This window comes from Blennius ocellaris (assembly GCF_963422515.1).
Source record: "Blennius ocellaris genome assembly, chromosome: 17".
Taxonomy (NCBI): domain Eukaryota; kingdom Metazoa; phylum Chordata; class Actinopteri; order Blenniiformes; family Blenniidae; genus Blennius; species Blennius ocellaris.
In genome coordinates this window covers 24,522,846-24,547,962 of record NC_137666.1, presented here as the reverse complement: position 1 = coordinate 24,547,962, position 25,117 = coordinate 24,522,846, and the positions used below count along the sequence as shown (strand labels likewise).

The 25,117-nt window shown below is 48.5% G+C and overlaps 1 protein-coding gene across 1 annotated transcript; it reads left to right on the top strand.

Moving 5' to 3' along the window:
* Positions 1-711: 711 nt before the first annotated feature.
* On the top strand, positions 712-23,342 carry LOC308142605 (BRD4-interacting chromatin-remodeling complex-associated protein; the record flags this gene model as incomplete). The annotated part of the gene is made up of 14 exons (XM_080513105.1): positions 712-752; positions 4,385-4,427; positions 4,603-4,668; positions 4,790-6,274; positions 9,052-9,228; positions 9,412-9,877; positions 9,984-10,155; positions 12,388-12,475; positions 13,285-13,419; positions 13,924-13,985; positions 15,161-15,309; positions 19,512-19,606; positions 20,260-20,362; positions 22,717-23,342. The coding sequence occupies 14 exons, from the start codon at positions 712-714 to the stop codon at positions 23,340-23,342; spliced, it is 3,708 nt and encodes a 1,235-aa protein (XP_080369231.1).
* Between the last annotated feature and the right edge of the window lie 1,775 nt (positions 23,343-25,117).

Sequence of the window (25,117 nt, the reverse complement as noted above, 5' to 3'; positions counted from 1 at the left end):
GTTGTTTTGCTGCAGACCCGCCAGCGGCTTCCCTCAATCTGAGACACAAAAGCTCTCATCTTCATCACCTCCATCATCTTCATCATCAGCCTGCTGCTAATCAATACCCACAAACATGCTGCAGCTATTGAAGATGTGGTTCCTCAGTCGTATTGATCTGAGGAATCATGTATTGATCTGATAGGAACTGATCAGTCACGTATTGATCTTGTCCCTCTGACCTCATGTGAAGGTGTTTTGGCTGCTGGTGACCTCCAGTGACCTCCAGTGACCTCCAGTGACCTCATGTGTTTTGGTGTGTTTGTGGCCCCTCAGCCTCCTGCCCCGGGGGGGACGCAGCGATGCCCCGCCACAGGGGGGTCTCATCTCCGATTGGACACCTGGGCCCGGCGGCCCCGCCCCCCCAGACCCAGCACCACCAGCCCCTCCCATGAGGCCCCCACCAGAACTCCGTCCGACCGCTCTGTATGGGGCCGCTCACTGATGAAGTAGGTCCAAGTGTCCCACCAGACAGAACTCCCCCAGACCGACCAGGTCCTGGTCCTGGTCCTGGACCAGGACTACAGAGGCGGTCTCATGACGTCTGAACTTTCGTCATTACGTCACAGCTTGTTCTTTGTGTTCAGGATGTTTTCATCAGAATATCTGAGATTGTCTTCCACATTTTAGGAGCCACAGCGCTAAATCAAACTCTCCTCTTCCTCAGTGGACATGGAGGATGAAGATGGGACTTGTCTTCTTGATGTTTTGTGGTGAGTGGAAGCTTCTGCTGGTTGTGGACAAACAGGTGGACATTTCATTTCATTTCAATCATTGGCTTTATTTAGCCATTTCATTCTCTATTACGTGTGTGTGTGTGTGTGTGTGTGTGTGTGTGTGTGTGTGTGTGTGTGTGTGTGTGTGTGTGTGTTTGTCAACTACCAGTAAAGAGTCTCACCTTCTTCAATGTTTATTCTTTATTTTCTGACTATTTACAATGAAGATTCTAAATGAAGCATCAAAACTATGAAGGAAAACACGTTTTATAGTTTGGATTCTTTTGCTCTGATCCTCAAGGAGCCAGTTGTTAAAAATTTTTTTTAATCTGGATCAAAATTATCCGGATTTGAAAATCCAATTTTTTTGCTATCCCGAACCCAAACCCCTCTGGATTGGATCGCCCTGGTCCAGATACACAGTTTTCAAGATGACCAAATCCAGATGACCAGTGCTCTCATTGGGCCACCAGCAACATAAATAACAACAGGTAGAAGAGCCAGCATGGGGTCACTTTGTTTTGTTTTTTACATTTTATTTTGAGTCAAAACAAACAAACAAAAAAACATAAACACCCACTTCTATATATGGTTTCTTTTATGGCCACTCATCTGAGTGGCCACTCATCAAATAACAAATGTACATAAACAAATACACTGTGGATATTTTCAAAAAGGTCAAAGGCTAAATGTCCAGTAGTTAATAAAGAAAGTTCAGGGTTCTTCATCCCAGCAGGACAGACCAGAACCTTCCAGCCCTGCTTTCAGGAGGCCGGTCTCTCTTCCCTCTACAGTCGTAGCTCTTCCCTCTACAATCGTAGCCCTTCCCTCTACAATCGTAGCTCTCGTCCCTCTACAGTCGTAGCTCTTCCCTCTACAATCGTAGCCCTTCCCTCTACAAATCGTAGCTCTTCCCTCTACAGTCGTAGCTCTCGTCCCTCTACAATCATTGCTCTTCCTTCTACAATTGTAGCTCTTCACTCTACAATTGTAGCTCTTCCCTCTACAATCGTAGCTCTCTTCCCTCTAAAAACGTAGCTCTTCCTTCTACAATCGTAGCTCCTCCCTCTACAATCATAGCTCTTCCTTCTACAATTGTAGCTCTCGTCCCTCTGCAATCGTTGCTCTTCCCTCTACAATCGTAGCTCTTCCCTCTACAATCGTAGCTCTCTTCCCTCTAAAAACGTAGCTCTTCCTTCTACAATCGTAGCTCCTCCCTCTACAATCATAGCTCTTCCTTCTACAATTGTAGCTCTCGTCCCTCTGCAATCGTTGCTCTTCCCTCTACAATCGTAGCACTTCCCTCTACAATCGTAGCTCTTCCCTCTACAATCGTAGCTCTTCCTTCTACAATCGTAGCTCCTCCCTCTACTATCATAGCTCTTCCCTCTACAATTGTAGCTCTCGTCCCTCTACAATCGTAGCTCTTCCTTCTACAATTGTAGCTCCTCCCTCTACAATCGTAGCTCTTCCCTCTACAATTGTAGCTCCTCCCCTACAATCGTAGCTCTTCCCTCTACAATTGTAGCTCTCGTCCCTCTACAATCGTAGCTCTTCCCTCTACAATTGTAGCCCTTCCGTCTACAATCGTAGCTCTTCCCTCTACAATCGTAGCTCTCTTCCCTCTACAAACGTAGCTCTTCCTTCTACAATCGTAGCTCTTCCTTCTACAATCATAGCTCTTCCCTCTACAATTGTAGCTCTCCTCCCTCTACAATCGTAGCTCTTACCTCTACAATTGTAGCTCTCGTCCCTCTACAATCGTAGCTCTTCCTTCTACAATTGTAGCTATTCCCTCTACAATCGTAGCTCTTCCCTCTACAATTGTAGCTCCTCCCTCTACAATCGTAGCACTTCCCTCTACAATTGTAGCTCCTCCCTCTACAATCGTAGCACTTCCCTCTACAATTGTAGCTCCTCCCTCTACAATCGTAGCTCTTCCCTCTACAATTGTAGCTCCTCCCTCTACAATCGTAGCTCTTCCCTCTACAATTGTAGCTCTCCTCCCTCTACAATCGTAGCTCTTCCCTCTACAATTGTAGCTCCTCCCTCTACAATCGTAGCTGTTCCCTCTACAATTGTAGCCCTTCCATCTACAATCGTCGCTCTCTTCCCTCTACAATCGTAGCTCTCCATCCCCAACAACACCTGGAATCCCATGCAGATGTTGAGTTCTCACCTCCAATACGGTCCAGAACCACATATGTAGATTCTCCTTTCTTAAAGGGTTTGTTGCCTGTTTGGGTGTTTTTTGCTTCAGCCAGGTCCTTTGTGGCTCCGGCCCAAACATTCTAAATTTCACCTGCTCCAGGCTCTTCTGGCCCTTCTGGCTAGACACCATTGCATTCTGGGTGATTTCAACCCAAATGTCTCATTTCATCACGATTCCACCACAGCGCGTGGCAGTGACATCAGGTCCTTTAGAGTCCACTGAGCACAGTAGTTATAGGCCAGTGGTGAATGACAGAAATATTTCATATATAATATAAATCTGTTTGGGGGTTTATTTCATGGGGACAAGTTCATTTTTATTTTAGTTTTACTTTACGATGGCGAAAGGTTTCATTGGTCGCCTATGTCTCCTTTATCTACTTCATCACTGTGACAGTTGAACAAATCAAGTGCAAAATGTAAATAAAAGTCCAAACACAAAATGACACAAATAGATTTTTTGATGAATTTTAAAGTTTTGCTACATTTTCTTCCTGAAATCCACCTTGATTGGTAGAGTGGGATGTCTCTCAATTGAAAGGTTCTAGGTTTAATTCCCTAGCTGTCCACTACTTAAAGTGTCCTTGAGCAAGACACTGAACACTCGACTGCCCCCAGGGGACGGAACATCGTCAGAAAATAAAGGAAAAACCTTGAATCAAGTGTGAGTTTTATATTGAATACTCGCTCGCTCGCTCACTCACTCACTCACTCACTCACCCACTCACTCACTCACTCACTCGCTCGCTCACTCACTCACTCACTCACTCACCCACTCAAAGATGCATGTGTAGAATCGGTGTGACAATGATCAGTCGTTCCAATAAAGCGGGTTTTGCCCCTGTGATTTCCACCTTTTCATGGTTTCACGTGTGAACGACGGTGTGACTTGTAGTTGTTGCCATATCAATAAAGTTGAATTGAATTGAATTACCTGTGAAGGATTGTTGGAACGCTATAGGAATTTCCACTAGAAATGGACAAAAAGAATTTGCCTCGTAAAAATCTGATGAAATGACTGTAAAGTCATTGTTTATCGACTTTTCTCCAACATGTAAGGACCAAATTCTTTAAGCTCAAAACACAAAGTAATGGAAGGTCTTTTATTTCTTCCACATTGATGTATAAAACAATAAACGCTGAAGGAGTACAATGTCACCTCTCATGTTGCTTGAACATGCAGAGCTCTACAAATAATTAGCTGCTATTGCCTCCAAATGCATTGTGGGATATCTCGAGGTGTGAGGATACTTCCTTCCTCACACTTCTCCTACCAGGAACATTGTCCTGCCGGCGATTTCCCTTTGGGGACGTTTGATTGGATGGAGGCACCGTCTTTCATCAACGTGGTCTGATACTGATTTCAGCCGTAGGAGAAGCTACGGGTCAACTCACCATCGTCTTCTTAATGTTCGCAGTGATCCTCAAGCCCTGAACGACTTCCTTCATGGGACCAACGAGGTAACTAACGACAGACGAGAGAGCAAAGCTAGTCAATCGTAATGTCCGTCATGAATGTGTGCTGGAGACGTTTGGCGGCAGAGTCGTGGGCGATGAGGGGAGGAGGGCTGCCGCCGTGAAAGAGAGCAGCGGTGTCATGAAATGTGGCTTTTAATGGAGTGTTTTCCTCCGGCAGCTGCAGACTGAAGACCTGCTCATTAGCGCCTCCTCCGGGGAGCCCCCCCTCTTCACAGATGCCCCGGTGAGTGTCCGGGTCCACAGCAGTCAACGTTTCCCGCGGGACCGCGCTCCTCCTGTGCCTCAAACCTTTCCTGTTCACACCCACTAATCACAGAACTCTCCTCCCCCTCCCCCCCCCCCAGAGTCCCGTCTCTCTGCTGGGGGGCGGCAGGGGTTCCCCCGACACGCCTCCGCCGGGCTGTGTGGACCTGTCCTTCCTGGAGGAGGCGCTGCTGTCGTCTCCGGAGGGTGGAGGAGACCCGCTGGCGGAGGCTGGCTGTGACGCCAAGAAGGGAGAGGTGGAGGAGGTGGGGGGGGCTTGTGACATCCTCCAGCAGAGCCTGCAGGAGGCCCAGATCACCGAGCAGACCATGGCTCTGGAAGCAGACCTGGCCCAGCCGGGAGAGAGTCTGTCCATGTACTCGCCGGCCCCCCTCCTTCCTCCACCCACCGTGGCGTTCATACCCAAGCCCGTGACCTTGCCCGTCGCCCCGGCGCCGCCCAGAGACACCCAGGCAGCGGTGGAGCCCCCCCAGCCCTCCCTCCTGGCGGTGGGGCCGGGATGTCCCTCCCTGAAGCCGGCCGCTGCCGCCCAGCTGATGGGGCTGCTCCCCGGGAACGTGTTCCCTGCTCCGCCTCCAGAGACCTCCTTCTCCCTGAGTCCCGCGCAGGGCGCCGGCATGATCCTCCACAAGGCCGTGCCCGGCGTCACCAGCCGGCCCCTTCTCACCCCGACCCTGAGGGCGGCGGCCACGGCGGCGCCAGGCCTCGTCCTGCAACGCGCCCCTCTTCCCATCCAGCCTAAGCTGCCCGTCAGCATTCAGCCCCGGCTGGTTCAAATCAGCCCCAAACCGTCTGGACAGAAGTCTGGTCCCGGTCTGACGTTTGTCCCCGGGGCTGCTTCGTCCAACATCCTCTTGTCCCAGTCCCCCGGCCAGAAGACGGTGGTCCCGGCCCCGCAGCAGCCCGCCCAGCAGCTTCCCAAGCCGGTCAGCCTGCAGCTGGTCAACCAGGGCGGCTCCTTCGTGCTGCAGCCTCAGGGCCTCTTCCCAGGCCAAAACCAGTTCCTCCTGCCGGGCCAGGCCCCCGTCACCATCTCCCAGACCGCCAGCCCGGCCCGCCCGCTGCTGACCCCGGGTCCACGGGGCCCGTCGCTCCACGGCGTGGCTCCCTCCGCGGGGCAGCTGGTGGACGGCCCCCAGATCTTGACCGTGCCCCAGAGGCAGCTGAACTTCAGCCCCGTCTTCACCCCCGCGGGGCAGCTGGCGCTGCGCCAGGCCACCGTGCTTTCGGGACCCTTGCGGCTCCAGTCGGCGCCCGCCGCCGTCTTCCAGATGCCGGCACAGCTGGCCGGAGCCTACGCCCCGGGGGGGCGGGGCCAACGGGCCACCCTGGTCCACAGTCCCGCCCTTGGAAACCACATCACCTTGATCAACAGCTCGGCGATGCTCCCCTCGGATCTGGCGTCCATCTCCATCGTCAACGGGCCGTCGGTGGTTCAGGGGCTGCCCTTCGCCGCGCAGACCGCCGCCCGGCAGCCGGACGGGCCGCTGAGTCTGCAGCAGGCCTCCGTGGTGCTGCTGCCGGAGGAGAGGCCCGCCTCCGACCACACCCTCCAGCTGCAACAGGTGAGCTGCAAGGTCAACACACACACACACACACACACACACACACACACACACACACACACACACACACACACACACACACACACACACACACACACACACACACACACACACACACAGATTTACATTCAAGATCTCCTGCAATTCTTTATATGAAATGTTTGATACAAACTGCACATTTATCATTAAACAGATGGAACAAAGTTGTTTTCAGAAAAAAACTATTCCATGAAATTATTTTGGCCGTTTTACGTTGCAATTTTCAACAATCAGTATTTTATTGACGACTCAGATCATACTGAGTCGACTAACATGATGACTGTAGGGATTTCTTACCTCATAAGGAACCATTTATTTTGTGTTTGGCTATCGATAATGATTAATAATTATCAAAGATAGTTATTAATAATGTTATTGAAATTTAATCTGATCTGTATCAGAACCTCGGAGCTCCACCTCTCTTAACAGGAAATGATAGACAATTCAGTTCTATCAGTCTCATAAGATATACTAAACAGTTCATCAGGAATTTTCATTAATAGTCAAATGAATTACAATTACCTGAATTAACAGTAAAGGTTGAAGGATTTTGGAGTTCTTGACACAGAAGAGTCGACATTTCATTCACCGTTGTGCTCATTAATAACACAGCAAGTATGATTCCAAACATTATATTTATTTACAATGAAAACAAAAAAAACACAGATTCTAACTACCTATATACAGCTGTGTGTGTGTGTGTGTGTGTGTGTGTGTGTGTGTGTGTGTGTGTGTGTGTGTGTGTGTGTGTGTGTGTGTGTGTGTGGAGAGAGAAAGAGAGAGCGAGAGAGAGAGAGAGAGAGAGAGAGAGAGAGAGAGAGAGAGAGAGAGAGAGAGAGGTGGAGGGAGTGTGTGTGTGAGACGTGTGATGGAACTACAAAACAAGATGGCGGATCACAAGAAACTACATTCCAAATGGAGGTTATCAGAGCAGGAAGTCTGTCCTGGGTCTCCACCATGTGCTGGAGAACAATGGAACATGGAAGCTAGTCTTTAGCGTCTGCTTCCTGTGTGTCTCTGCTAAAGGACCATTTCTAGAATGACTTGATGTGAATGAGATTTGTTTTGTAAAACGTCAGGAGTCGTCAGATGGTGTTCAGTTACTGTGTGATGTTGTCTTTGATGTGATATGTGAAGGATTGTGAGTTAACTAGTTAGTAAAGCAAAGATTAGCATGCAGACCCTGTGTCTGTAGCAGAGCTAACGTTGGTTTACAAGTTGATCACTGCTCCTAATATCATTATCTATAGAACTCAATCACTGTAACAGAATCAACACATCTTCATAAAGTTAAACAGTTCTATCATAGCATCAGGTTTAACTAATCTCAGGTAAAGCCCAGTTGTTGTTCCCACTTCCTTGAAGGAGTTCAGTTGTTGTCCTGCTGGAGGGAAGCTGGTGTCTTCTCCTGTAGTTAGCACCTCCTGCTAACTGTGGTTGCTGGTTCTGCAGGCTGAGGAGAAGAAGATGAAGTTGATGTTTCAGGAGTCCTTCTTTGCAGCTCCTGGTTGTTCCTTTTGTCCAGACTGAGGAGCTGGTCGCTCAGGTCTGTGATGGTTTTCCTGCTCGGAGGAAAACACAAAGAAGTTCTGTGAGGCGTCGTTTCCCTGGTCCGTCCTGGAGGAACTGGTTGGTTTCCCTGGAGATCAGACTCTGGGCGCTGGTCTCTGGATCAGGGGAAGGTCTGACCCTCGTGGTGTTAGCTGTGTGCTAACGCTGGGTGAGCTGAGCTGCTGGAATGCAGCTCTTCCCGGGTTTTCACAGGAGAAGACTTGCTGCAAGACTGCATTTGCAGGCTTTTGTGGAAAATTTGTGGATTCGAAGGTGTTGAATCCTGAGAGCTTCAACCAATCAGTGACTGGCTGAGTTCATGGAGGAAGTGTCTTTTCAGCAGAAAGTAGGGGAGGGGCTGCTGTGGCAAAAGGTCCCCCCCCCCCCACTCGGTGTGATGGTCAATCACATTCCTGGGTCTAAATTCATATGTCATGACTGTGTATCATGGCCAATGAAAATTGTCTTTCCTTTGAAATGAAAAAACTTTCTGTGGTTTTGTGAGATCCCAACATGACCAACGTGATGAGTCAGCATGATGACTAACATGATGACTAACGTGACGAGTCAGCATGATGACCAACGTGACGACTCAGCATGATGACTAACATGATGACTAACGTGATGAGTCAGCATGATGACCAACGTGACGACTCAGCATGATGACTTACGTGACGACTCAGCATGATGACCAACGTGACGACTCAGCATGATGACCAACGTGACGACTCAGCATGATGACTAACATGACGAATAATGTGACGACTCAGCATGATGACTAACGTGACGACTCAGCATGATGACTAACACGACGACTCAGCATGATGACTAACATGACGACTAATGTGACGACTCAGCATGATGACTAACATGACGACTAATGTGACGACTCAGCATGATGACTAACATGATGATGAATTTGATGACTCAGCATGGTCACTCAGCATGATGACTAAACATTCCCTGCAGTTCTGCCGTGTGCTAGTAGCTTAAGAGTTTGTTTCCTGCTCCGGCCCTCCATCTGCTTTAGTTTCTGTCCGACTTGTGTACTTTATAAGTGTACACAACTTTTGCAATTCATTTGTTGTTGCGGTATCGTAGTTTGAAGAGATGCTTTGCAGACTTTGGAAATGTCAGAGCTTTCAGATGTTGAAGGGTTTCTGTGGCCGTGGCGTCTCTGTGTGCAGTCCTACGGACACGTTGTGCAGCATGTTGCGGTGCAGCCCAGCCCGTCGCCCCCGGCAGCGGCAGTCCAGCCTCCCCCTGAACCCCCTCTGGCCCCCAGTCCAGCTGCCAACATGCCCAAGGAAGAGGTGACCAACTCAACGAGCCGGAGCCAGGCCTTCATGCAACATCTGCAACAGGTCAGAACAATCTTCAATTAACTGGACAAACAAGCCTGCAAGTCAATTTGACTTGGCACGCTCTTATTTTGACAGCTTCTGTCATCAAAATATTCAAATGAAAGTGTAATAAAGCTGATTGTCAGCTGAAGTGACTGTACAGGTTGAAAAGTAAAGACCTTGTCTTTGTGGTTCCTCCTCCAGCGAGCACTTGGTTCTCCTGTAACGTCGGAGTTGTTGGTTGCAACGCTGCCGGTGGTTCCCATGGAGGCGCTGGCCTCGCCGGTCGCCACCGACTCAGAGACTCCGTCTGCGTCTCACGCGGTCTCCAGTCTCGAACCCCATCGCTCGATGTCGGACCAGTGTGTCAAGGTTTCCCCGCTCCGGTCGGATCCTGAGGACTCGCCGCTGATCTGCTCCCCGGATCAGGTTCAGGACATTGGGAGACTTTCTGCAACGTTCACCCCTCCAGCTGGGCTTCAGGCAGCTCCTCCTGGACCCCAGAGTTCAGGATCTGAGACTACAACTGCCCAGGCCTGCATCCAGCCCCAGGTCCAGTACCCAGTCCCCCAACAGCTCCAGGTCTCACAGGCCTTATTTTCCCAGCTTCCCCCCCAGGTCCAGGCCTCGGGTTCTCAGCCCCAGCTTCAGGTCCAGGTCCCGGTCTCGGGTTCTCAACCCCAGGTCCAAGTCCAGCCATCAGCTTCAGTCCACAGCATATCCCGTCTGCACGTCGGTGTCTTGGTGCCTCAGCAGCAGTCTGCTCCCATCTCCAGCCAAGGAGACCACCCGGCAGCTGGACAGCCGGAGGTCCAACAGCCGGAGGTCCAACAGCCGGAGGTCCAACAACCAGAGGTCCAACAACCAGAGGTCCAACAGCCAGATGTCCAAAACGTCCAACAGCCAGTGGTGCAAAAAGTCCAACAACCAGAGGTCCAACAGCCAGCGGTCCAAATGGTCCAACAGCACACACTAAACAGTGAGTTCCTTCATGACATTACCATGATGGACGAAAGCAGCGATTCAATGGTAAATTGTTCTGGTGATCAGTGAAGTCACTGCTGTAACATTCCTGCTGTTCTTCTAGAGCTGTACCGTTCCTGCTGTTCTTCCAGAGCTGTAACATTCCTGCTGTTCTTCCAGAGCTGTAACGTTCCTGCTGTTCTTCTCAAGCTGTAACGTTCCTGCTGTTCTTCTAGAGCTGTAACGTTCCTGCTGTTCTTCCAGAGCTGTAACATTCCTGCTGTTCTTCCAGAGCTGTAACGTTCCTGCTGTTCTTCTCAAGCTGTAACGTTCCTGCTGTTCTTCTAGAGCTGTAACGTTCCTGCTGTTCTTCTCAAGCTGTAACGTTCCTGCTGTTCTTCTAGAGCTGTACCGTTCCTGCTGTTCTTCCAGAGCTGTAACATTCCTGCTGTTCTTCCAGAGCTGTAACGTTCCTGCTGTTCTTCTCAAGCTGTAACGTTCCTGCTGTTCTTCTAGAGCTGTAACATTCCTGCTGTTCTTCTCAAGCTGTAACGTTCCTGCTGTTCTTCTAGACATCATGCTGAGTCATCAAATTCATCATCATTCCTGCTGTTCTTCCAGAGCTATAACGTTCCTGCTGTTCCTCCAGAGCTGTACCGTTCCTGCTGTTCTTCTAGAGCTGTAACGTTCCTGCTGTTCTTCTCAAGCTGTAACGTTCCTGCTGTTCTTCTAGAGCTGTAAGGTTCCTGCTGTTCTTCTAGAGCTGTAAGGTTCCTGCTGTTCTTCCAGAGCTGTTACGCTCCTGCTGTTCTTCCAGAGCTGTAACGTTCCTGCTGTTCCTCCAGAGCTGTAACGTTCCTGCTGTTCTTCCAGAGCTGTAACATTCCTGCTGTTCTTCCAGAGCTGTAGTGTTCCTGCTGTTCTTCCAGACCTGTAACGTTCCTGCTGTTCTTATCAAGCTGTAACGTTCCTGCTGTTCTTCCAGAGCTGTAACATTCTTGCTGTTCTTCCAGAGCTGTAACATTCCTGCTGTTCTTCCAGAGCTGTACCGTTCCTGCTGTTCTTCTCAAGCTGTAACGTTCCTGCTGTTCTTCTAGAGCTGTAATGTTCCTGCTGTTCTTCTAGAGCTGTACCGTTCCTGCTGTTCTTCTCAAGCTGTAACATTTCTGCTGTTCTTCCAGAGCTGTACCGTTCCTGCTGTTCTTCTCAAGCTGTAATGTTCCTGCTGTTCTTCTAGAGCTGTAACGTTCCTGCTGTTCTTCTCAAGCTGTAACATTTCTGCTGTTCTTCCAGAGCTGTACCGTTCCTGCTGTTCTTCTCAAGCTGTAACGTTCCTGCTGTTCTTCTAGAGCTGTAACGTTCCTGCTGTTCTTCTCAAGCTGTAACGTTCCTGCTGTTCTTCTAGAGCTGTAACGTTCCTGCTGTTCTTCTCAAGCTGTAACGTTCCTGCTGTTCTTCTAGAGCTGTAACGTTCCTGCTGTTCTTCTCAAGCTGTAACATTTCTGCTGTTCTTCCAGAGCTGTACCGTTCCTGCTGTTCTTCTCAAGCTGTAACGTTCCTGCTGTTCTTCTAGAGCTGTACCGTTCCTGCTGTTCTTCTCAAGCTGTAACGTTCCTGCTGTTCTTCTAGAGCTGTACCGTTCCTGCTGTTCTTCTCAAGCTGTAACGTTCCTGCTGTCCTTCTAGCTCTGTAACGTTCCTGCTGTTCTTCTCAAGCTGTAACGTTCCTGCTGTTCTTCTAGAGCTGTAATGTTCCTGCTGTTCTTCCAGAGCTGTAACGTTCCTACTGTTCTTCCAGAGCTGTAACGTTCCTGCTGTTCTTCCAGAGCTGTAACGTTCCTGCTGTTCCTCCAGAGCTGTAACGTTCCTGCTGTTCTTCCAGAGCTGTAACGTTCCTGCTGTTCTTCCAGAGCTGTAACGTTCCTGCTGTTCTTCCAGAGCTGTAACGTTCCTGCTGTTCTTCCAGAGCTGTAACGTTCCTGCTGTTCTTCCAGAGCTGTACCGTTCCTGCTGTTCTTCTCAAGCTGTAACATTTCTGCTGTTCTTCCAGAGCTGTACCGTTCCTGCTGTTCTTCTCAAGCTGTAATGTTCCTGCTGTTCTTCTAGAGCTGTACCGTTCCTGCTGTTCTTCTCAAGCTGTAACGTTCCTGCTGTTCTTCTAGAGCTGTAACGTTCCTGCTGTTCTTCTCAAGCTGTAACATTTCTGCTGTTCTTCCAGAGCTGTACCGTTCCTGCTGTTCTTCTCAAGCTGTAACGTTCCTGCTGTTCTTCTAGAGCTGTACCGTTCCTGCTGTTCTTCTCAAGCTGTAACGTTCCTGCTGTTCTTCTAGAGCTGTACCGTTCCTGCTGTTCTTCTCAAGCTGTAACGTTCCTGCTGTCCTTCTAGCTCTGTAACGTTCCTGCTGTTCTTCTCAAGCTGTAACGTTCCTGCTGTTCTTCTAGAACTGTAATGTTCCTGCTGTTCTTCCAGAGCTGTAACGTTCCTACTGTTCTTCCAGAGCTGTAACGTTCCTGCTGTTCTTCCAGAGCTGTAACGTTCCTGCTGTTCCTCCAGAGCTGTAACGTTCCTGCTGTTCTTCCAGAGCTGTAACGTTCCTGCTGTTCTTCCAGAGCTGTAACGTTCCTGCTGTTCTTCCAGAGCTGTAACGTTCCTGCTGTTCTTCCAGAGCTGTAACGTTCCTGCTGTTCTTCCAGAGCTGTAACGTTCCTGCTGTTCTTCCAGAGCTGTAACGTTCCTGCTGTTCTTCCAGAGCTGTAACGTTCCTGCTGTTCCTCCAGAGCTGTAACGTTCCTGCTGTTCTTCCAGAGCTGTAACGTTCCTACTGTTCCTCCAGAGCTGTAACGTTCCTGCTGTTCTTCCAGAGCTGTAACGTTCCTGCTGTTCTTCCAGAGCTGTAACGTTCCTGCTGTTCTTCCAGAGCTGTAACGTTCCTGCTGTTCCTCCAGAGCTGTAACGTTCCTGCTGTTCTTCCAGAGCTGTAACGTTCCTGCTGTTCTTCCAGAGCTGTAACGTTCCTACTGTTCCTCCAGAGCTGTAACGTTCCTGCTGTTCCTCCAGAGCTGTAACATTCCTGCTGTTCTTCCAGAGCTGTAATTTTTCCTGCTGTTCTTCCAGAGCCAGCGGCTGCCCTGGTTGTGGAGAGTCAATGCAGTGCAGTGGACGCCACCCCCCCCCTCCCCTGCAGGCCTCCAGAGGCCCCCCCCTCCCGGGGAGTGCCCCCCCCTTCAGCCCAGCCAGCACAGCAACCAGGTGACAATAAACTGACACACCTGCGTCAGTGAGACTCATTCCTTCCTCTTGACATGTAGATTGATGACAGGGAGTCCAGACCTGCTGAGACACCGTCCACTGTCTGATGCCACAGCTTGGTTCATGTCCTGTCACGAAATATTTGCTTTTATATAATTACTGAATTATAAACATTCTTTCTATCACAAATATGTAACAAAATCAAATGGAAGTTAAAATAAAGAAACACAATCATTGGAAAATTCTTATATTTTTGGCTTTATTACATGTGACGTGGGCAAATATATTATGTTATTGGCAGGTTTGACCTTTTTAGCCACCGTTGGTTGTTAGAGGAAGTCACAGTACATTGACTTGTTTTAGTATTTGGCTTCAGATTTACATGTAGAACAAGGAAACCTCCACTGGCTTTAATCAACACCACAGGCTTTGAAATTACTTTTAGTTGGGAGCAGCTGACCTGGAAGTGACGGCAGTAACGGTCCGTCCTGGTGTTTGTCTCAGCTGGCAGGTCGTCTGGAGCCGCGCAGAGACGAGACACTCACACCAGCAGAACGCAGGAAGAGGTGAGGCCCCGTCAAAATAATACGCCAACACTGGTTTTCAAAAAGGAGGATCAAGGACAAATGGACGATGGTGGGAACGATCAGGATCAAGCTTTCCCTTCGGGTTTTGATTGAAACAGTGTCCAGATCACTGATAGGAGTGTTTCTGCACAAGAATCATTTGTATAAGAATCAGAGCCTCACATTGATCTGGACTGATGGGAGTTAGTCGTTGTTATGGACGAAATTAAAATGTGCAAACTGAAAGATGATATGTTAAGAGAAGGGTTGGCCTGTTTGGTCTGATCCATATGAAACCACTGGAGCTCAAAGTGCTGATGGTACTGATGCTGGTACCGGTACTGGTACCAATGCTGGTTCTGACAGTAAGCTGTGAGGATACAATGTGCAGTGGGGGTCCATGTCACCAGGGAGTGATAGTGTCGCCCCACCAGGGTCCGGCAGCTCCCCACTGGACATTTCAGGAAGCATTAGCATTGGTGGTTTTTACGCAGGTGAAGAACATAAAGCACGTCGCCGTCATAACACCGACTCTTAACCGCGTTCGAACGACTGAATGTGAACGGAGAGAAGGGAAATGGAAAGGGAGAGGAATGTTTCAACACATTCAAACCAATAGATTCCATTTCTATTCTGAGCGTTCAGATCCAGATCTAAAGAGTTCAAATCCCCTTCCTGCCGACACAAGATGAATCCGTCCACGAGCCAGAGCGTCACAGCTGGACTGAAGCAGTGGAAGGTTCTGGGTGTGATGGGTCAGGTGGTCAATGCTGGAACAGGAAGTGGTCTGGTTCCTACCAGAGTTCCTACCAGAGGCAACGTGACGCTTCGGCTCTGTGGACGTTACTTTGACATATAGAAACTATTTGACACCCCTTTGTTAAACCATAGGTTAGCGTTAGGGTTAGGGTTAACGTTAAGGTTAGGGTTAGGGTTAATGGTAGGGTAAACGGTAAAGTTAGGGTTAACGTTAGGGTTAGGGTTAAGGTTAACGTTAAGGTTAGGGTTAACATTAAGGTTAGGGTTAACGTTAAGGTTAAGGTTATGGTTAATGGTAAGGTTAGGGTTAGGGTTAGGGTACAGGTCAGGGTTAACATTAAGGTTAGGGTTAGGGTTAACGGTAAAGTTCAGCGTCCCTACCTTCACGGTGCGGGGGTTTCCCCGGCCATCCCCAGGTTCCAGCAGCAGCTGTGTTGGGACCGCGCGGCGGTGCAGAGCTCCGTCACTGGCCCCGCCTTCTCCACGCTGAAGGACGCCGTCCGACGCCTGCTGCCGTTTCACACCGGCGCCGGCCAACTGCCCGCTGAGGAGAGCATCAGTCGAGGTGAGCATCAGTTGGGGAGAGCATCAGTTGAGGAGAGCATCAGTCGAGGAGAGCATCAGTTGAGGAGAGCATCAGTCGAGGTGAGCATCAGTCGAGGTGAGCATCAGTCGAGGAGAGCATCAGTCGAGGTGAGCATCAGTCGAGGTGAGCATCAGTTGAGGTGAGCATCAGTCGAGGAGAGCATCGGTTGAGGAGAGCATCAGTCGAGGAGAGCATCAGTCGAGGAGAGCATCAGTCGAGGTGAGCATCAGTTGAGGTGAGCATCAGTCGAGGTGAGCATCAGTCGAGGAGAGCATCAGTTGAGGTGAGCATCAGTCGAGGTGAGCATCAGTCGAGGAGAGCATCAGTTGAGGAGAGCATCAGTCGAGGAGAGCATCAGTCGAGGAGAGCATCAGTCGAGGAGAGCATCAGTCGAGGAGAGCATCGGTTGAGGAGAGCATCAGTTGAGGAGAGCATCAGTCGAGGAGAGCATCAGTCGAGGAGAACATCAGTGGAGGAGAGCATCAGTCGAGGAGAGCATCAGTCGAGGAGAGCAGCAATTGAGAAATTAAAGTTCCTCACCTGGGGAGCAGACTTTAACATCTAGCGCCCCCCGGTGGATCAGAATATATTCACTGGCTCACTGTGATCGACCTGCAGGGAACCAATCAGGTGAAAGGATCCGCCCATTGGACACATCAAATTAATTGATGACGCAACAACAGACTGTGAAGTATTAAATTAAACAGTGACATCATTTAATATGTTTCCTACATAAAAGGAATTACTGAACTTTATTAATGACACTTTTAATTAATTATTTAATGGTGAATTTGAGCACAGTGGGAAGCAACAAAGTACAAATACTGCGTTACTGTGTAGTGTTGTGCCAGGTACTGTTCAGGGAGTGATACTCAGTGTGTGATAATCAGTTAGTGATAATCAGTTAGTGATACTCAGTTAGTGATACTCAGTGTGTGATAATCAGTTAGTGATACTCAGTGTGTGATACTCAGTGTGTGATACTCAGTTAGTGATAATCAGTTAGTGATACTCAGTTAGTGATACTCAGTGTGTGATAATCAGTTAGTGATAATCAGTTAGTGATAATCAGTTAGTGATACTCAGTTAGTGATACTCAGTGTGTGATAATCAGTTAGTGATACTCAGTGTGTGATACTCAGTGTGTGATACTCAGTTAGTGATAATCAGTTAGTGATACTCAGTTAGTGATACTCAGTGTGTGATAATCAGTTAGTGATACTCAGTGTGTGATACTCAGTTAGTGATAATCAGTTAGTGATACTCAGTTAGTGATACTCAGTGTGTGATAATCAGTTAGTGATACTCAGTGTGTGATACTCAGTTAGTGATAGTCAGTTAGTGATACTCAGTTAGTGATAGTCAGTGTGTGATACTCAGTTAGTGATAGTCAGTTAGTGATACTCAGTGTGTGATACTCAGTTAGTGATAGTCAGTTAGTGATACTCAGTTAGTGATAGTCAGTGTGTGATACTCAGTGTGTGATAATCAGTTAGTGATAATCAGTTAGTGATACTCAGTTAGTGATAATCAGTGTGTGATACTCAGTGTGTGATAATCAGTTAGTGATAATCAGTTAGTGATACTCAGTTAGTGATACTCAGTGTGTGATAATCAGTTAGTGATACTCAGTGTGTGATACTCAGTTAGTGATAGTCAGTTAGTGATACTCAGTGTGTGATACTCAGTTAGTGATAGTCAGTTAGTGATACTCAGTTAGTGATAGTCAGTGTGTGATACTCAGTGTGTGATAATCAGTTAGTGATAATCAGTTAGTGATACTCAGTTAGTGATAATCAGTGTGTGATACTCAGTGTGTGATAATCAGTTAGTGATAATCAGTTAGTGATACTCAGTTAGTGATACTCAGTGTGTGATAATCAGTTAGTGATACTCAGTGTGTGATACTCAGTTAGTGATACTCAGTTAGTGATAATCAGTGTGTGATACTCAGTTAGTGATACTCAGTTAGTGATACTCAGTGTGTGATACTCAGTTAGTGATAGTCAGTTAGTGATACTCAGTTAGTGATAGTCAGTGTGTGATACTCAGTGTGTGATAATCAGTTAGTGATAATCAGTTAGTGATACTCAGTTAGTGATACTCAGTGTGTGATAATCAGTTAGTGATACTCAGTGTGTGATACTCAGTTAGTGATACTCAGTTAGTGATAATCAGTGTGTGATACTCAGTTAGTGATACTCAGTTAGTGATAATCAGTGTGTGATACTCAGTTAGTGATACTCAGTGTGTGATACTCAGTTAGTGATACTCAGTTAGTGATACTCAGTGTGTGATAATCAGTTAGTGATACTCAGTGTGTGATACTCAGTTAGTGATACTCAGTTAGTGATAATCAGTGTGTGATACTCAGTTAGTGATACTCAGTTAGTGATAATCAGTGTGTGATACTCAGTTAGTGATACTCAGTTAGTGATACTCAGTGTGTGATACTCAGTTAGTGATACTCAGTTAGTGATACTCAGTTAGTGATAATCAGTGTGTGATACTCAGTTAGTGATAATCAGTTAGTGATACTCAGTTAGTGATAGTCAGTGTGTGATACTCAGTTAGTGATACTCAGTTAGTGATAATCAGTTAGTGATGCTCAGTTAGTGATACTCAGTTAGTGATAATCAGTGTGTGATACTCAGTTAGTGATACTCAGTTAGTGATACTCAGTTAGTGATACTCAGTTAGTGATACTCAGTGTGTGATACTCAGTTAGTGATACTCAGTTAGTGATACTCAGTTAGTGATAGTCAGTGTGTGATACTCAGTTAGTGATAATCAGTTAGTGATACTCAGTTAGTGATAGTCAGTGTGTGATACTCAGTTAGTGATAATCAGTTAGTGATACTCAGTTAGTGATACTCAGTGTGTGATACTCAGTTAGTGATAGTCAGTGTGTGATACTCAGTGTGTGATACTCAGTTAGTGATACTCAGTGTGTGATACTCAGTTAGTGATAGTCAGTTAGTGATACTCAGTTAGTGATAGTCAGTGTGTGATACTCAGTGTGTGATAATCAGTTAGTGATAATCAGTTAGTGATACTCAGTTAGTGATAATCAGTGTGTGATACTCAGTGTGTGATAATCAGTGTGTGATACTCAGTTAGTGATACTCAGTTAGTGATAATCAGTGTGTGATACTCAGTTAGTGATACTCAGTTAGTGATACTCAGTGTGTGATACTCAGTTAGTGATAGTCAGTTAGTGATACTCAGTTAGTGATAGTCAGTGTGTGATACTCAGTGTGTGATAATCAGTTAGTGATAATCAGTTAGTGATACTCAGTTAGTGATACTCAGTGTGTGATAATCAGTTAGTGATACTCAGTGTGTGATACTCAGTTAGTGATACTCAGTTAGTGATAATCAGTGTGTGATACTCAGTTAGTGATACTCAGTTAGTGATAATCAGTGTGTGATACTCAGTTAGTGATACTCAGTGTGTGATACTCAGTTAGTGATACTCAGTTAGTGATACTCAGTGTGTGATAATCAGTTAGTGATACTCAGTGTGTGATACTCAGTTAGTGATACTCAGTTAGTGATAATCAGTGTGTGATACTCAGTTAGTGATACTCAGTTAGTGATAATCAGTGTGTGATACTCAGTTAGTGATACTCAGTTAGTGATACTCAGTTAGTGATAATCAGTGTGTGATACTCAGTTAGTGATAATCAGTTAGTGATACTCAGTTAGTGATAGTCAGTGTGTGATACTCAGTTAGTGATACTCAGTTAGTGATAATCAGTTAGTGATGCTCAGTTAGTGATACTCAGTTAGTGATAATCAGTGTGTGATACTCAGTTAGTGATACTCAGTTAGTGATACTCAGTTAGTGATACTCAGTTAGTGATACTCAGTGTGTGATACTCAGTTAGTGATACTCAGTTAGTGATACTCAGTTAGTGATAGTCAGTGTGTGATACTCAGTTAGTGATAATCAGTTAGTGATACTCAGTTAGTGATAGTCAGTGTGTGATACTCAGTTAGTGATAATCAGTTAGTGATACTCAGTTAGTGATACTCAGTGTGTGATACTCAGTTAGTGATAGTCAGTGTGTGATACTCAGTGTGTGATACTCAGTTAGTGATACTCAGTTAGTGATACTCAGTTAGTGATACTCAGTTAGTGATACTCAGTTAGTGATACTCAGTGTGTGTCTCCTCAGTGGACCAGGAGTTTGACTCAGTGTCGGGCTTCCTGCTGAAACGGACCAAGGACATGGTGAACAAGTACCGACAGCTGCTGGTGGCCGAGGCTCAGGTGAGGCTGCTGGTTCTCCCTGGGGGCGGAGCTAAACTCTAACCCTGACCCTGGGGGCGGGGCTAAACCCTAACCCTAACCCTGGGGGCGGGGCCACACCTGCACCTGGTGTGGTTTGGTTTGGTCCCCTCCACCCTCCTCCTCCTCCACCCCCTCCTCCTCCACCCTCCTGTTCCTCTACCCTCCTCCCCCTCCACCCTCCTCCTCCCCCTCCACCCCCTGTTCCTCCACCTCCTCCTCCACCCCCCTGTTCCTCCACCCTCCTCCTCCTCCACCCTCCTGTTCTTCCTCTTTTCTGCCAGGATTGATGGTAAAATGCCGTTGATCAACTGATTGAGGTGAAGAAATATTCAGATATTAAGAAAGTAGGTTTATTGACCATTGATGGTAGAAAGTGTGTAGAGGTGAGGTGAACCTTCAACCTTCCAGGTGCACTGGGATCTAGAAAAGGCAAGTTTTATAGTTTTACTGAATCAAATATGTTTTGGCGGCTGCCATCTTCAGCTTCTGGGCGCACAAAGAGTTTTAGTAGGAATCCTACGTAAGGTTTTCCAGACGAGGCCCCAGGAAGCTGAACTTCTCAGGGCTTGTGCTTCTGACAAGTGTCTGACAAGTTTGAACTGGTTTGAACTGGTTTGAACTGGTTTCCACAGCAGGAGAGTCCGTCAGCAGAGATGGTGATGCTGGAGCGCCTGTTCCTGCAGGCCGAGCGCAACGCCTTAACAGAGGACCGCCGCCGAGCACGGCGGGAGCCAGGTGAGTGTCCCTCACCTCCGTCACCACCACCCTCACCCCCGTCACCACCATCATCACCTGTGTTACTACCAGGTGTTATGTGTTACTACCAGGTGTGTTACTACCAGGTGTGTTACCACCAGGTGTGTTACCACCAGGTGTGTTACCACCAGGTGTTATGTGTTACTACCAGGTGTGTTACTACCAGGTGTGTTACTACCAGGTGTGTTACCACCAGGTGTGTTACTACCAGGTGTGTTACCACCAGGTGTGTTACCACCAGGTGTGTTACCACCAGGTGTTATGTGTTACTACCAGGTGTGTTACCACCAGGTGTATTACTACCAGGTGTGTTACCACCAGGTGTGTTACTACCAGGTGTTATGTGTTACTACCAGGTGTGTTACTACCAGGTGTGTCACTACCAGGTGTGTTACCACCAGGTGTGTCACTACCAGGTGTGTTACCACCAGGTGTATTTCTACCAGGTGTGTCACTACCAGGTGTGTTTCCACCAGGTGTATTACTACCAGGTGTGTCACTACCAGGTGTGTTACTACCAGGTGTGTTACTACCAGGTGTGTTACCACCAGGTGTGTTACTACCAGGTGTGTTACTACCAGGTGTGTTACCACCAGGTGTGTTACTACCAGGTGTGTTACTACCAGGTGTGTTACTACCAGGTGTGTTACCACCAGGTGTGTTACTACCAGGTGTGTTACCACCAGGTGTGTTACTACCAGGTGTGTCACTACCAGGTGTGTTACCACCAGGTGTGTTACCACCAGGTGTGTTACTACCAGGTGTGTTACCACCAGGTGTGTTACCACCAGGTGTGTTACCACCAGGTGTATTACTACCAGGTGTGTTACTACCAGGTGTGTTACCACCAGGTGTATTACTACCAGGTGTGTTACTACCAGGTGTGTTACTACCAGGTGTGTTACCACCAGGTGTGTTACTACCAGGTGTGTTACTACCAGGTGTGTTACCACCAGGTGTATTACTACCAGGTGTGTCACTACCAGGTGTGTCACTACCAGGTGTGTTACCACCAGGTGTGTTACCACCAGGTGTGTTACTACCAGGTGTGTTACCACCAGGTGTATTACTACCAGGTGTGTTACTACCAGGTGTGTTACTACCAGGTGTGTTACCACCAGGTGTGTTACTACCAGGTGTGTTACTACCAGGTGTGTTACCACCAGGTGTATTACTACCAGGTGTGTCACTACCAGGTGTGTCACTACCAGGTGTGTTACCACCAGGTGTGTTACCACCAGGTGTGTTACCACCAGGTGTGTCACTACCAGGTGTGTTACCACCAGGTGTGTTACTACCAGGTGTGTTCCTACCAGGTGTGTTACCACCAGGTGTGTTACCACCAGGTGTGTTACTACCAGGTGTGTTACCACCAGGTGTGTCACTACCAGGTATGTCACTACCAGGTGTGTTACTACCAGGTGTGTTACCACCAGGTGTGTTACCACCAGGTGTGTTACTACCAGGTGTGTTACTACCAGGTGTGTTACCACCAGGTGTGTTACCACCAGGTGTGTCACTACCAGGTGTGTTACCACCAGGTGTGTTACTACCAGGTGTGTTACCACCAGGTGTGTTACCACCAGGTGTGTCATTACCAGGTGTGTTACTACCAGGTGTGTTACCACCAGGTGTGTTACCACCAGGTGTGTCATTACCAGGTGTGTCACTACCAGGTGTGTCACTACCAGGTGTGTTGCTACCAGGTGTGTTACCACCAGGTGTGTCACTACCAGGTGTGTCACTACCAGGTGTGTTACTACCAGGTGTGTTACCACCAGGTGTATTACTACCAGGTGTGTCACTACCAGGTGTGTCACTACCAGGTGTGTCACTACCAGGTGTGTTACCACCAGGTGTGTTACCACCAGGTGTGTTACTACCAGGTGTGTTACTACCAGGTGTGTTACCACCAGGTGTATTACTACCAGGTGTGTCACTACCAGGTGTGTCACTACCAGGTGTGTTACTACCAGGTGTGTTACTACCAGGTGTGTTACCACCAGGTGTATTACTACCAGGTGTGTCACTACCAGGTGTGTCACTACCAGGTGTGTCACTACCACGTGTGTTACCACCAGGTGTATTACTACCAGGTGTGTCACTACCAGGTGTGTCACTACCAGGTGTGTCACTACCACGTGTGTTACCACCAGGTGTGTTACTACCAGGTGTGTTACCACCAGGTGTGTTACCACCAGGTGTGTTACCACCAGGTGTATTACTACCAGGTGTGTCACTACCAGGTGTGTTACCACCAGGTGTGTCACTACCAGGTGTGTTACTACCAGGTGTGTCACATGACCTCTCAGCCTAACAGACTGACTCCACAGAGACCTCAGTGACGGCCTCGGCGCCGCCCCCCCGTCATGGCGGCCCCTCCTCGCCGCCGGCCTGGACCCGTCTGTCCGACCGTCCCCCGGGACTGAAGACGTACCGGTCCAGCTCGCGCGGCGCCCTGAGACTCACCATCAAGCAGGAGTCCGGCTCCCGTAAGGTGGTCCACAACTCGGCCCACGACGCCGGTCTGAAGAGGGACCACGCGGGCCAGCTGACCAACGGGGGCGGAGCCGCGAGCCGGCGCAGCCCTCCGGCCCCCGGCGGGGGCCCCCAGCGTCCTCAGCGCCACGAGCAGGTGTCCAACGGTGACTCCGCCCAGGAGAGCCCTCCGAGAGGCCCCGCCTCCCAATCAAAGAGCCCCCCTCCTCCCGGCCCGCCCCGGCCGCCCCCCACAGAGGTCAGCGCCCCCAAACTCAAGTGTTCCAGGTGGGAGGCGTCGCCCGGGCCGGAGCCGCCGCCCCCCCAGGAGGACAGCGTGCTCAGCGAACACCTGCAGAGCGCCATCGACAGCATCCTGGAGCTGCAGCGCCTGCAGGGCCCCCCCGCGGCCCCGGGCCGGGCCCCGTCCGGCCCCCTGCTGGACCAGGCCGTCACCAGCATCCTGGAGGGTCACCTGTGAGGTCACGGCCCCCCACAGGTACTGAGCAGAGACTTCTCATCTGGGCCCACCGCGATCCAGATGTTAATGTTTGATTGTTTGCTAGCAAGAGGCGGCGGCACTAAGAGGACGACCGTCCTTCGTCTCAACGTACGACTGTGAAAACTAAATCTATTTGAGCAGGAGCTTTATTGTTTCAGTGGCGGAGTCGTTCAGAGCTTCACCTCCGTCAGCAGCCGAGAGAATATAAGTACTATATATAGTACTATATATAGTACTATACACAAATACTATATATAAGTACTATATATAAGTACTAGTGAGGACAGAGAAACTGGCGTAGACTGAGATTATCCAATAGCTTTTATACTACTGAACTTTCTTTTGCATAGTGCCAAGCTTCCAGGGTATTTATTTTGGTAATTAACTGCATCGAGAAAGGTGTGTGTGTGTGTGCGTGTGTGTGTGTGTGTGTGTGTGTGTGTGTGTGTGTGTGTGTGTGTGTGTGTGTCTTGCAGGCTCCATCATCTTGACTTAAAGAATGAAACTCCAAAGAATTGTGACTTACTACATCCTGAACACCAGCAAACGTCCGTGTCGTGTCTCTTCCGTCGTCAGACTGGAGTCTGTCCTCGAGTCCAACACCCGTCAGTTAAACACCCGTCAGTTAAACTCCCGTCAGTTAAACACCCGACAAACACCCGTCAGTCCAACACCCGTCAGTTAAACACCCGTCAGTTAAACACCCGTCAGTTAAACACCCGTCAGTCCAACACCCATCAGTTAAAAACCTGTCAGTCCAACACCCGTTAGTCAAACACCCATCAGTTAAAAACCTGTCAGTCCAACACCCGTTAGTCAAACACCCGTCAGTTAAACACCCGTCAGTCCAACACCCGTCAGTTAAACACCCGACAAACACCCGTCAGTCCAACACCCGTCAGTCCAACTCCCGTCAGTTAAACACCCGTCAGTTAAACACCCGTCAGTCCAACTCCCGTCAGTCCAACACCCGTCAGTTAAACACCCGTCAGTTAAAAACCCGTCAAACACCCGTCAGTTAAACACCCGTCAGTCCAACACCCGTCAGTTAAACACCCGACAAACACCCGTCAGTCCAACACCCGTCAGTTAAACACCCGTCAGTTAAACACCCGTCAGTCCAACTCCCGTCAGTCCAACACCCGTCAGTTAAACACCCGTCAGTTAAAAACCCGTCAAACACCCGTCAGTTAAACACCCGTCAGTCCAACACCCGTCAGTTAAACACCCGACAAACACCCGTCAGTCCAACACCCGTCAGTTAAACACCCGTCAGTTAAACACCCGTCAGTTAAACACCCGTCAGTTAAACACCCGTCAGTTAAACACCCGTCAGTCCAACTCCCGTCAGTCCAACACCCGTCAGTTAAACACCCGTCAGTTAAAAACCCGTCAAACACCCGTCAGTCCAACTCCCGTCAGTCCAACACCCGTCAGTCCAACACCCGTCAGTTAAACACCCGTCGGTGAACCTTGGACTTGTTTTAACTTGACTTGAGTCTGAACTGTGAAATATTTGTGTTTTCCATAGAGCAGAACAGTTTCCTGTAATGTGTGTATTTACATTCAAGCAATAATCTGTTATTGGGAGCAGTGAGGAAGAGGAGGAGGAGGAGGAGGAGGAGGAGGAGGAGCAGTGAGGAAGAGGAGGAGGAGGAGCAGTGAGGAAGAGGAAGAGGAGGAGGAGGAGGAGGAGGAGGAGGAGGAGGTTTACCCGTCTCTCCAGAATTGAACTGATTTCAAACAAGAGGAGA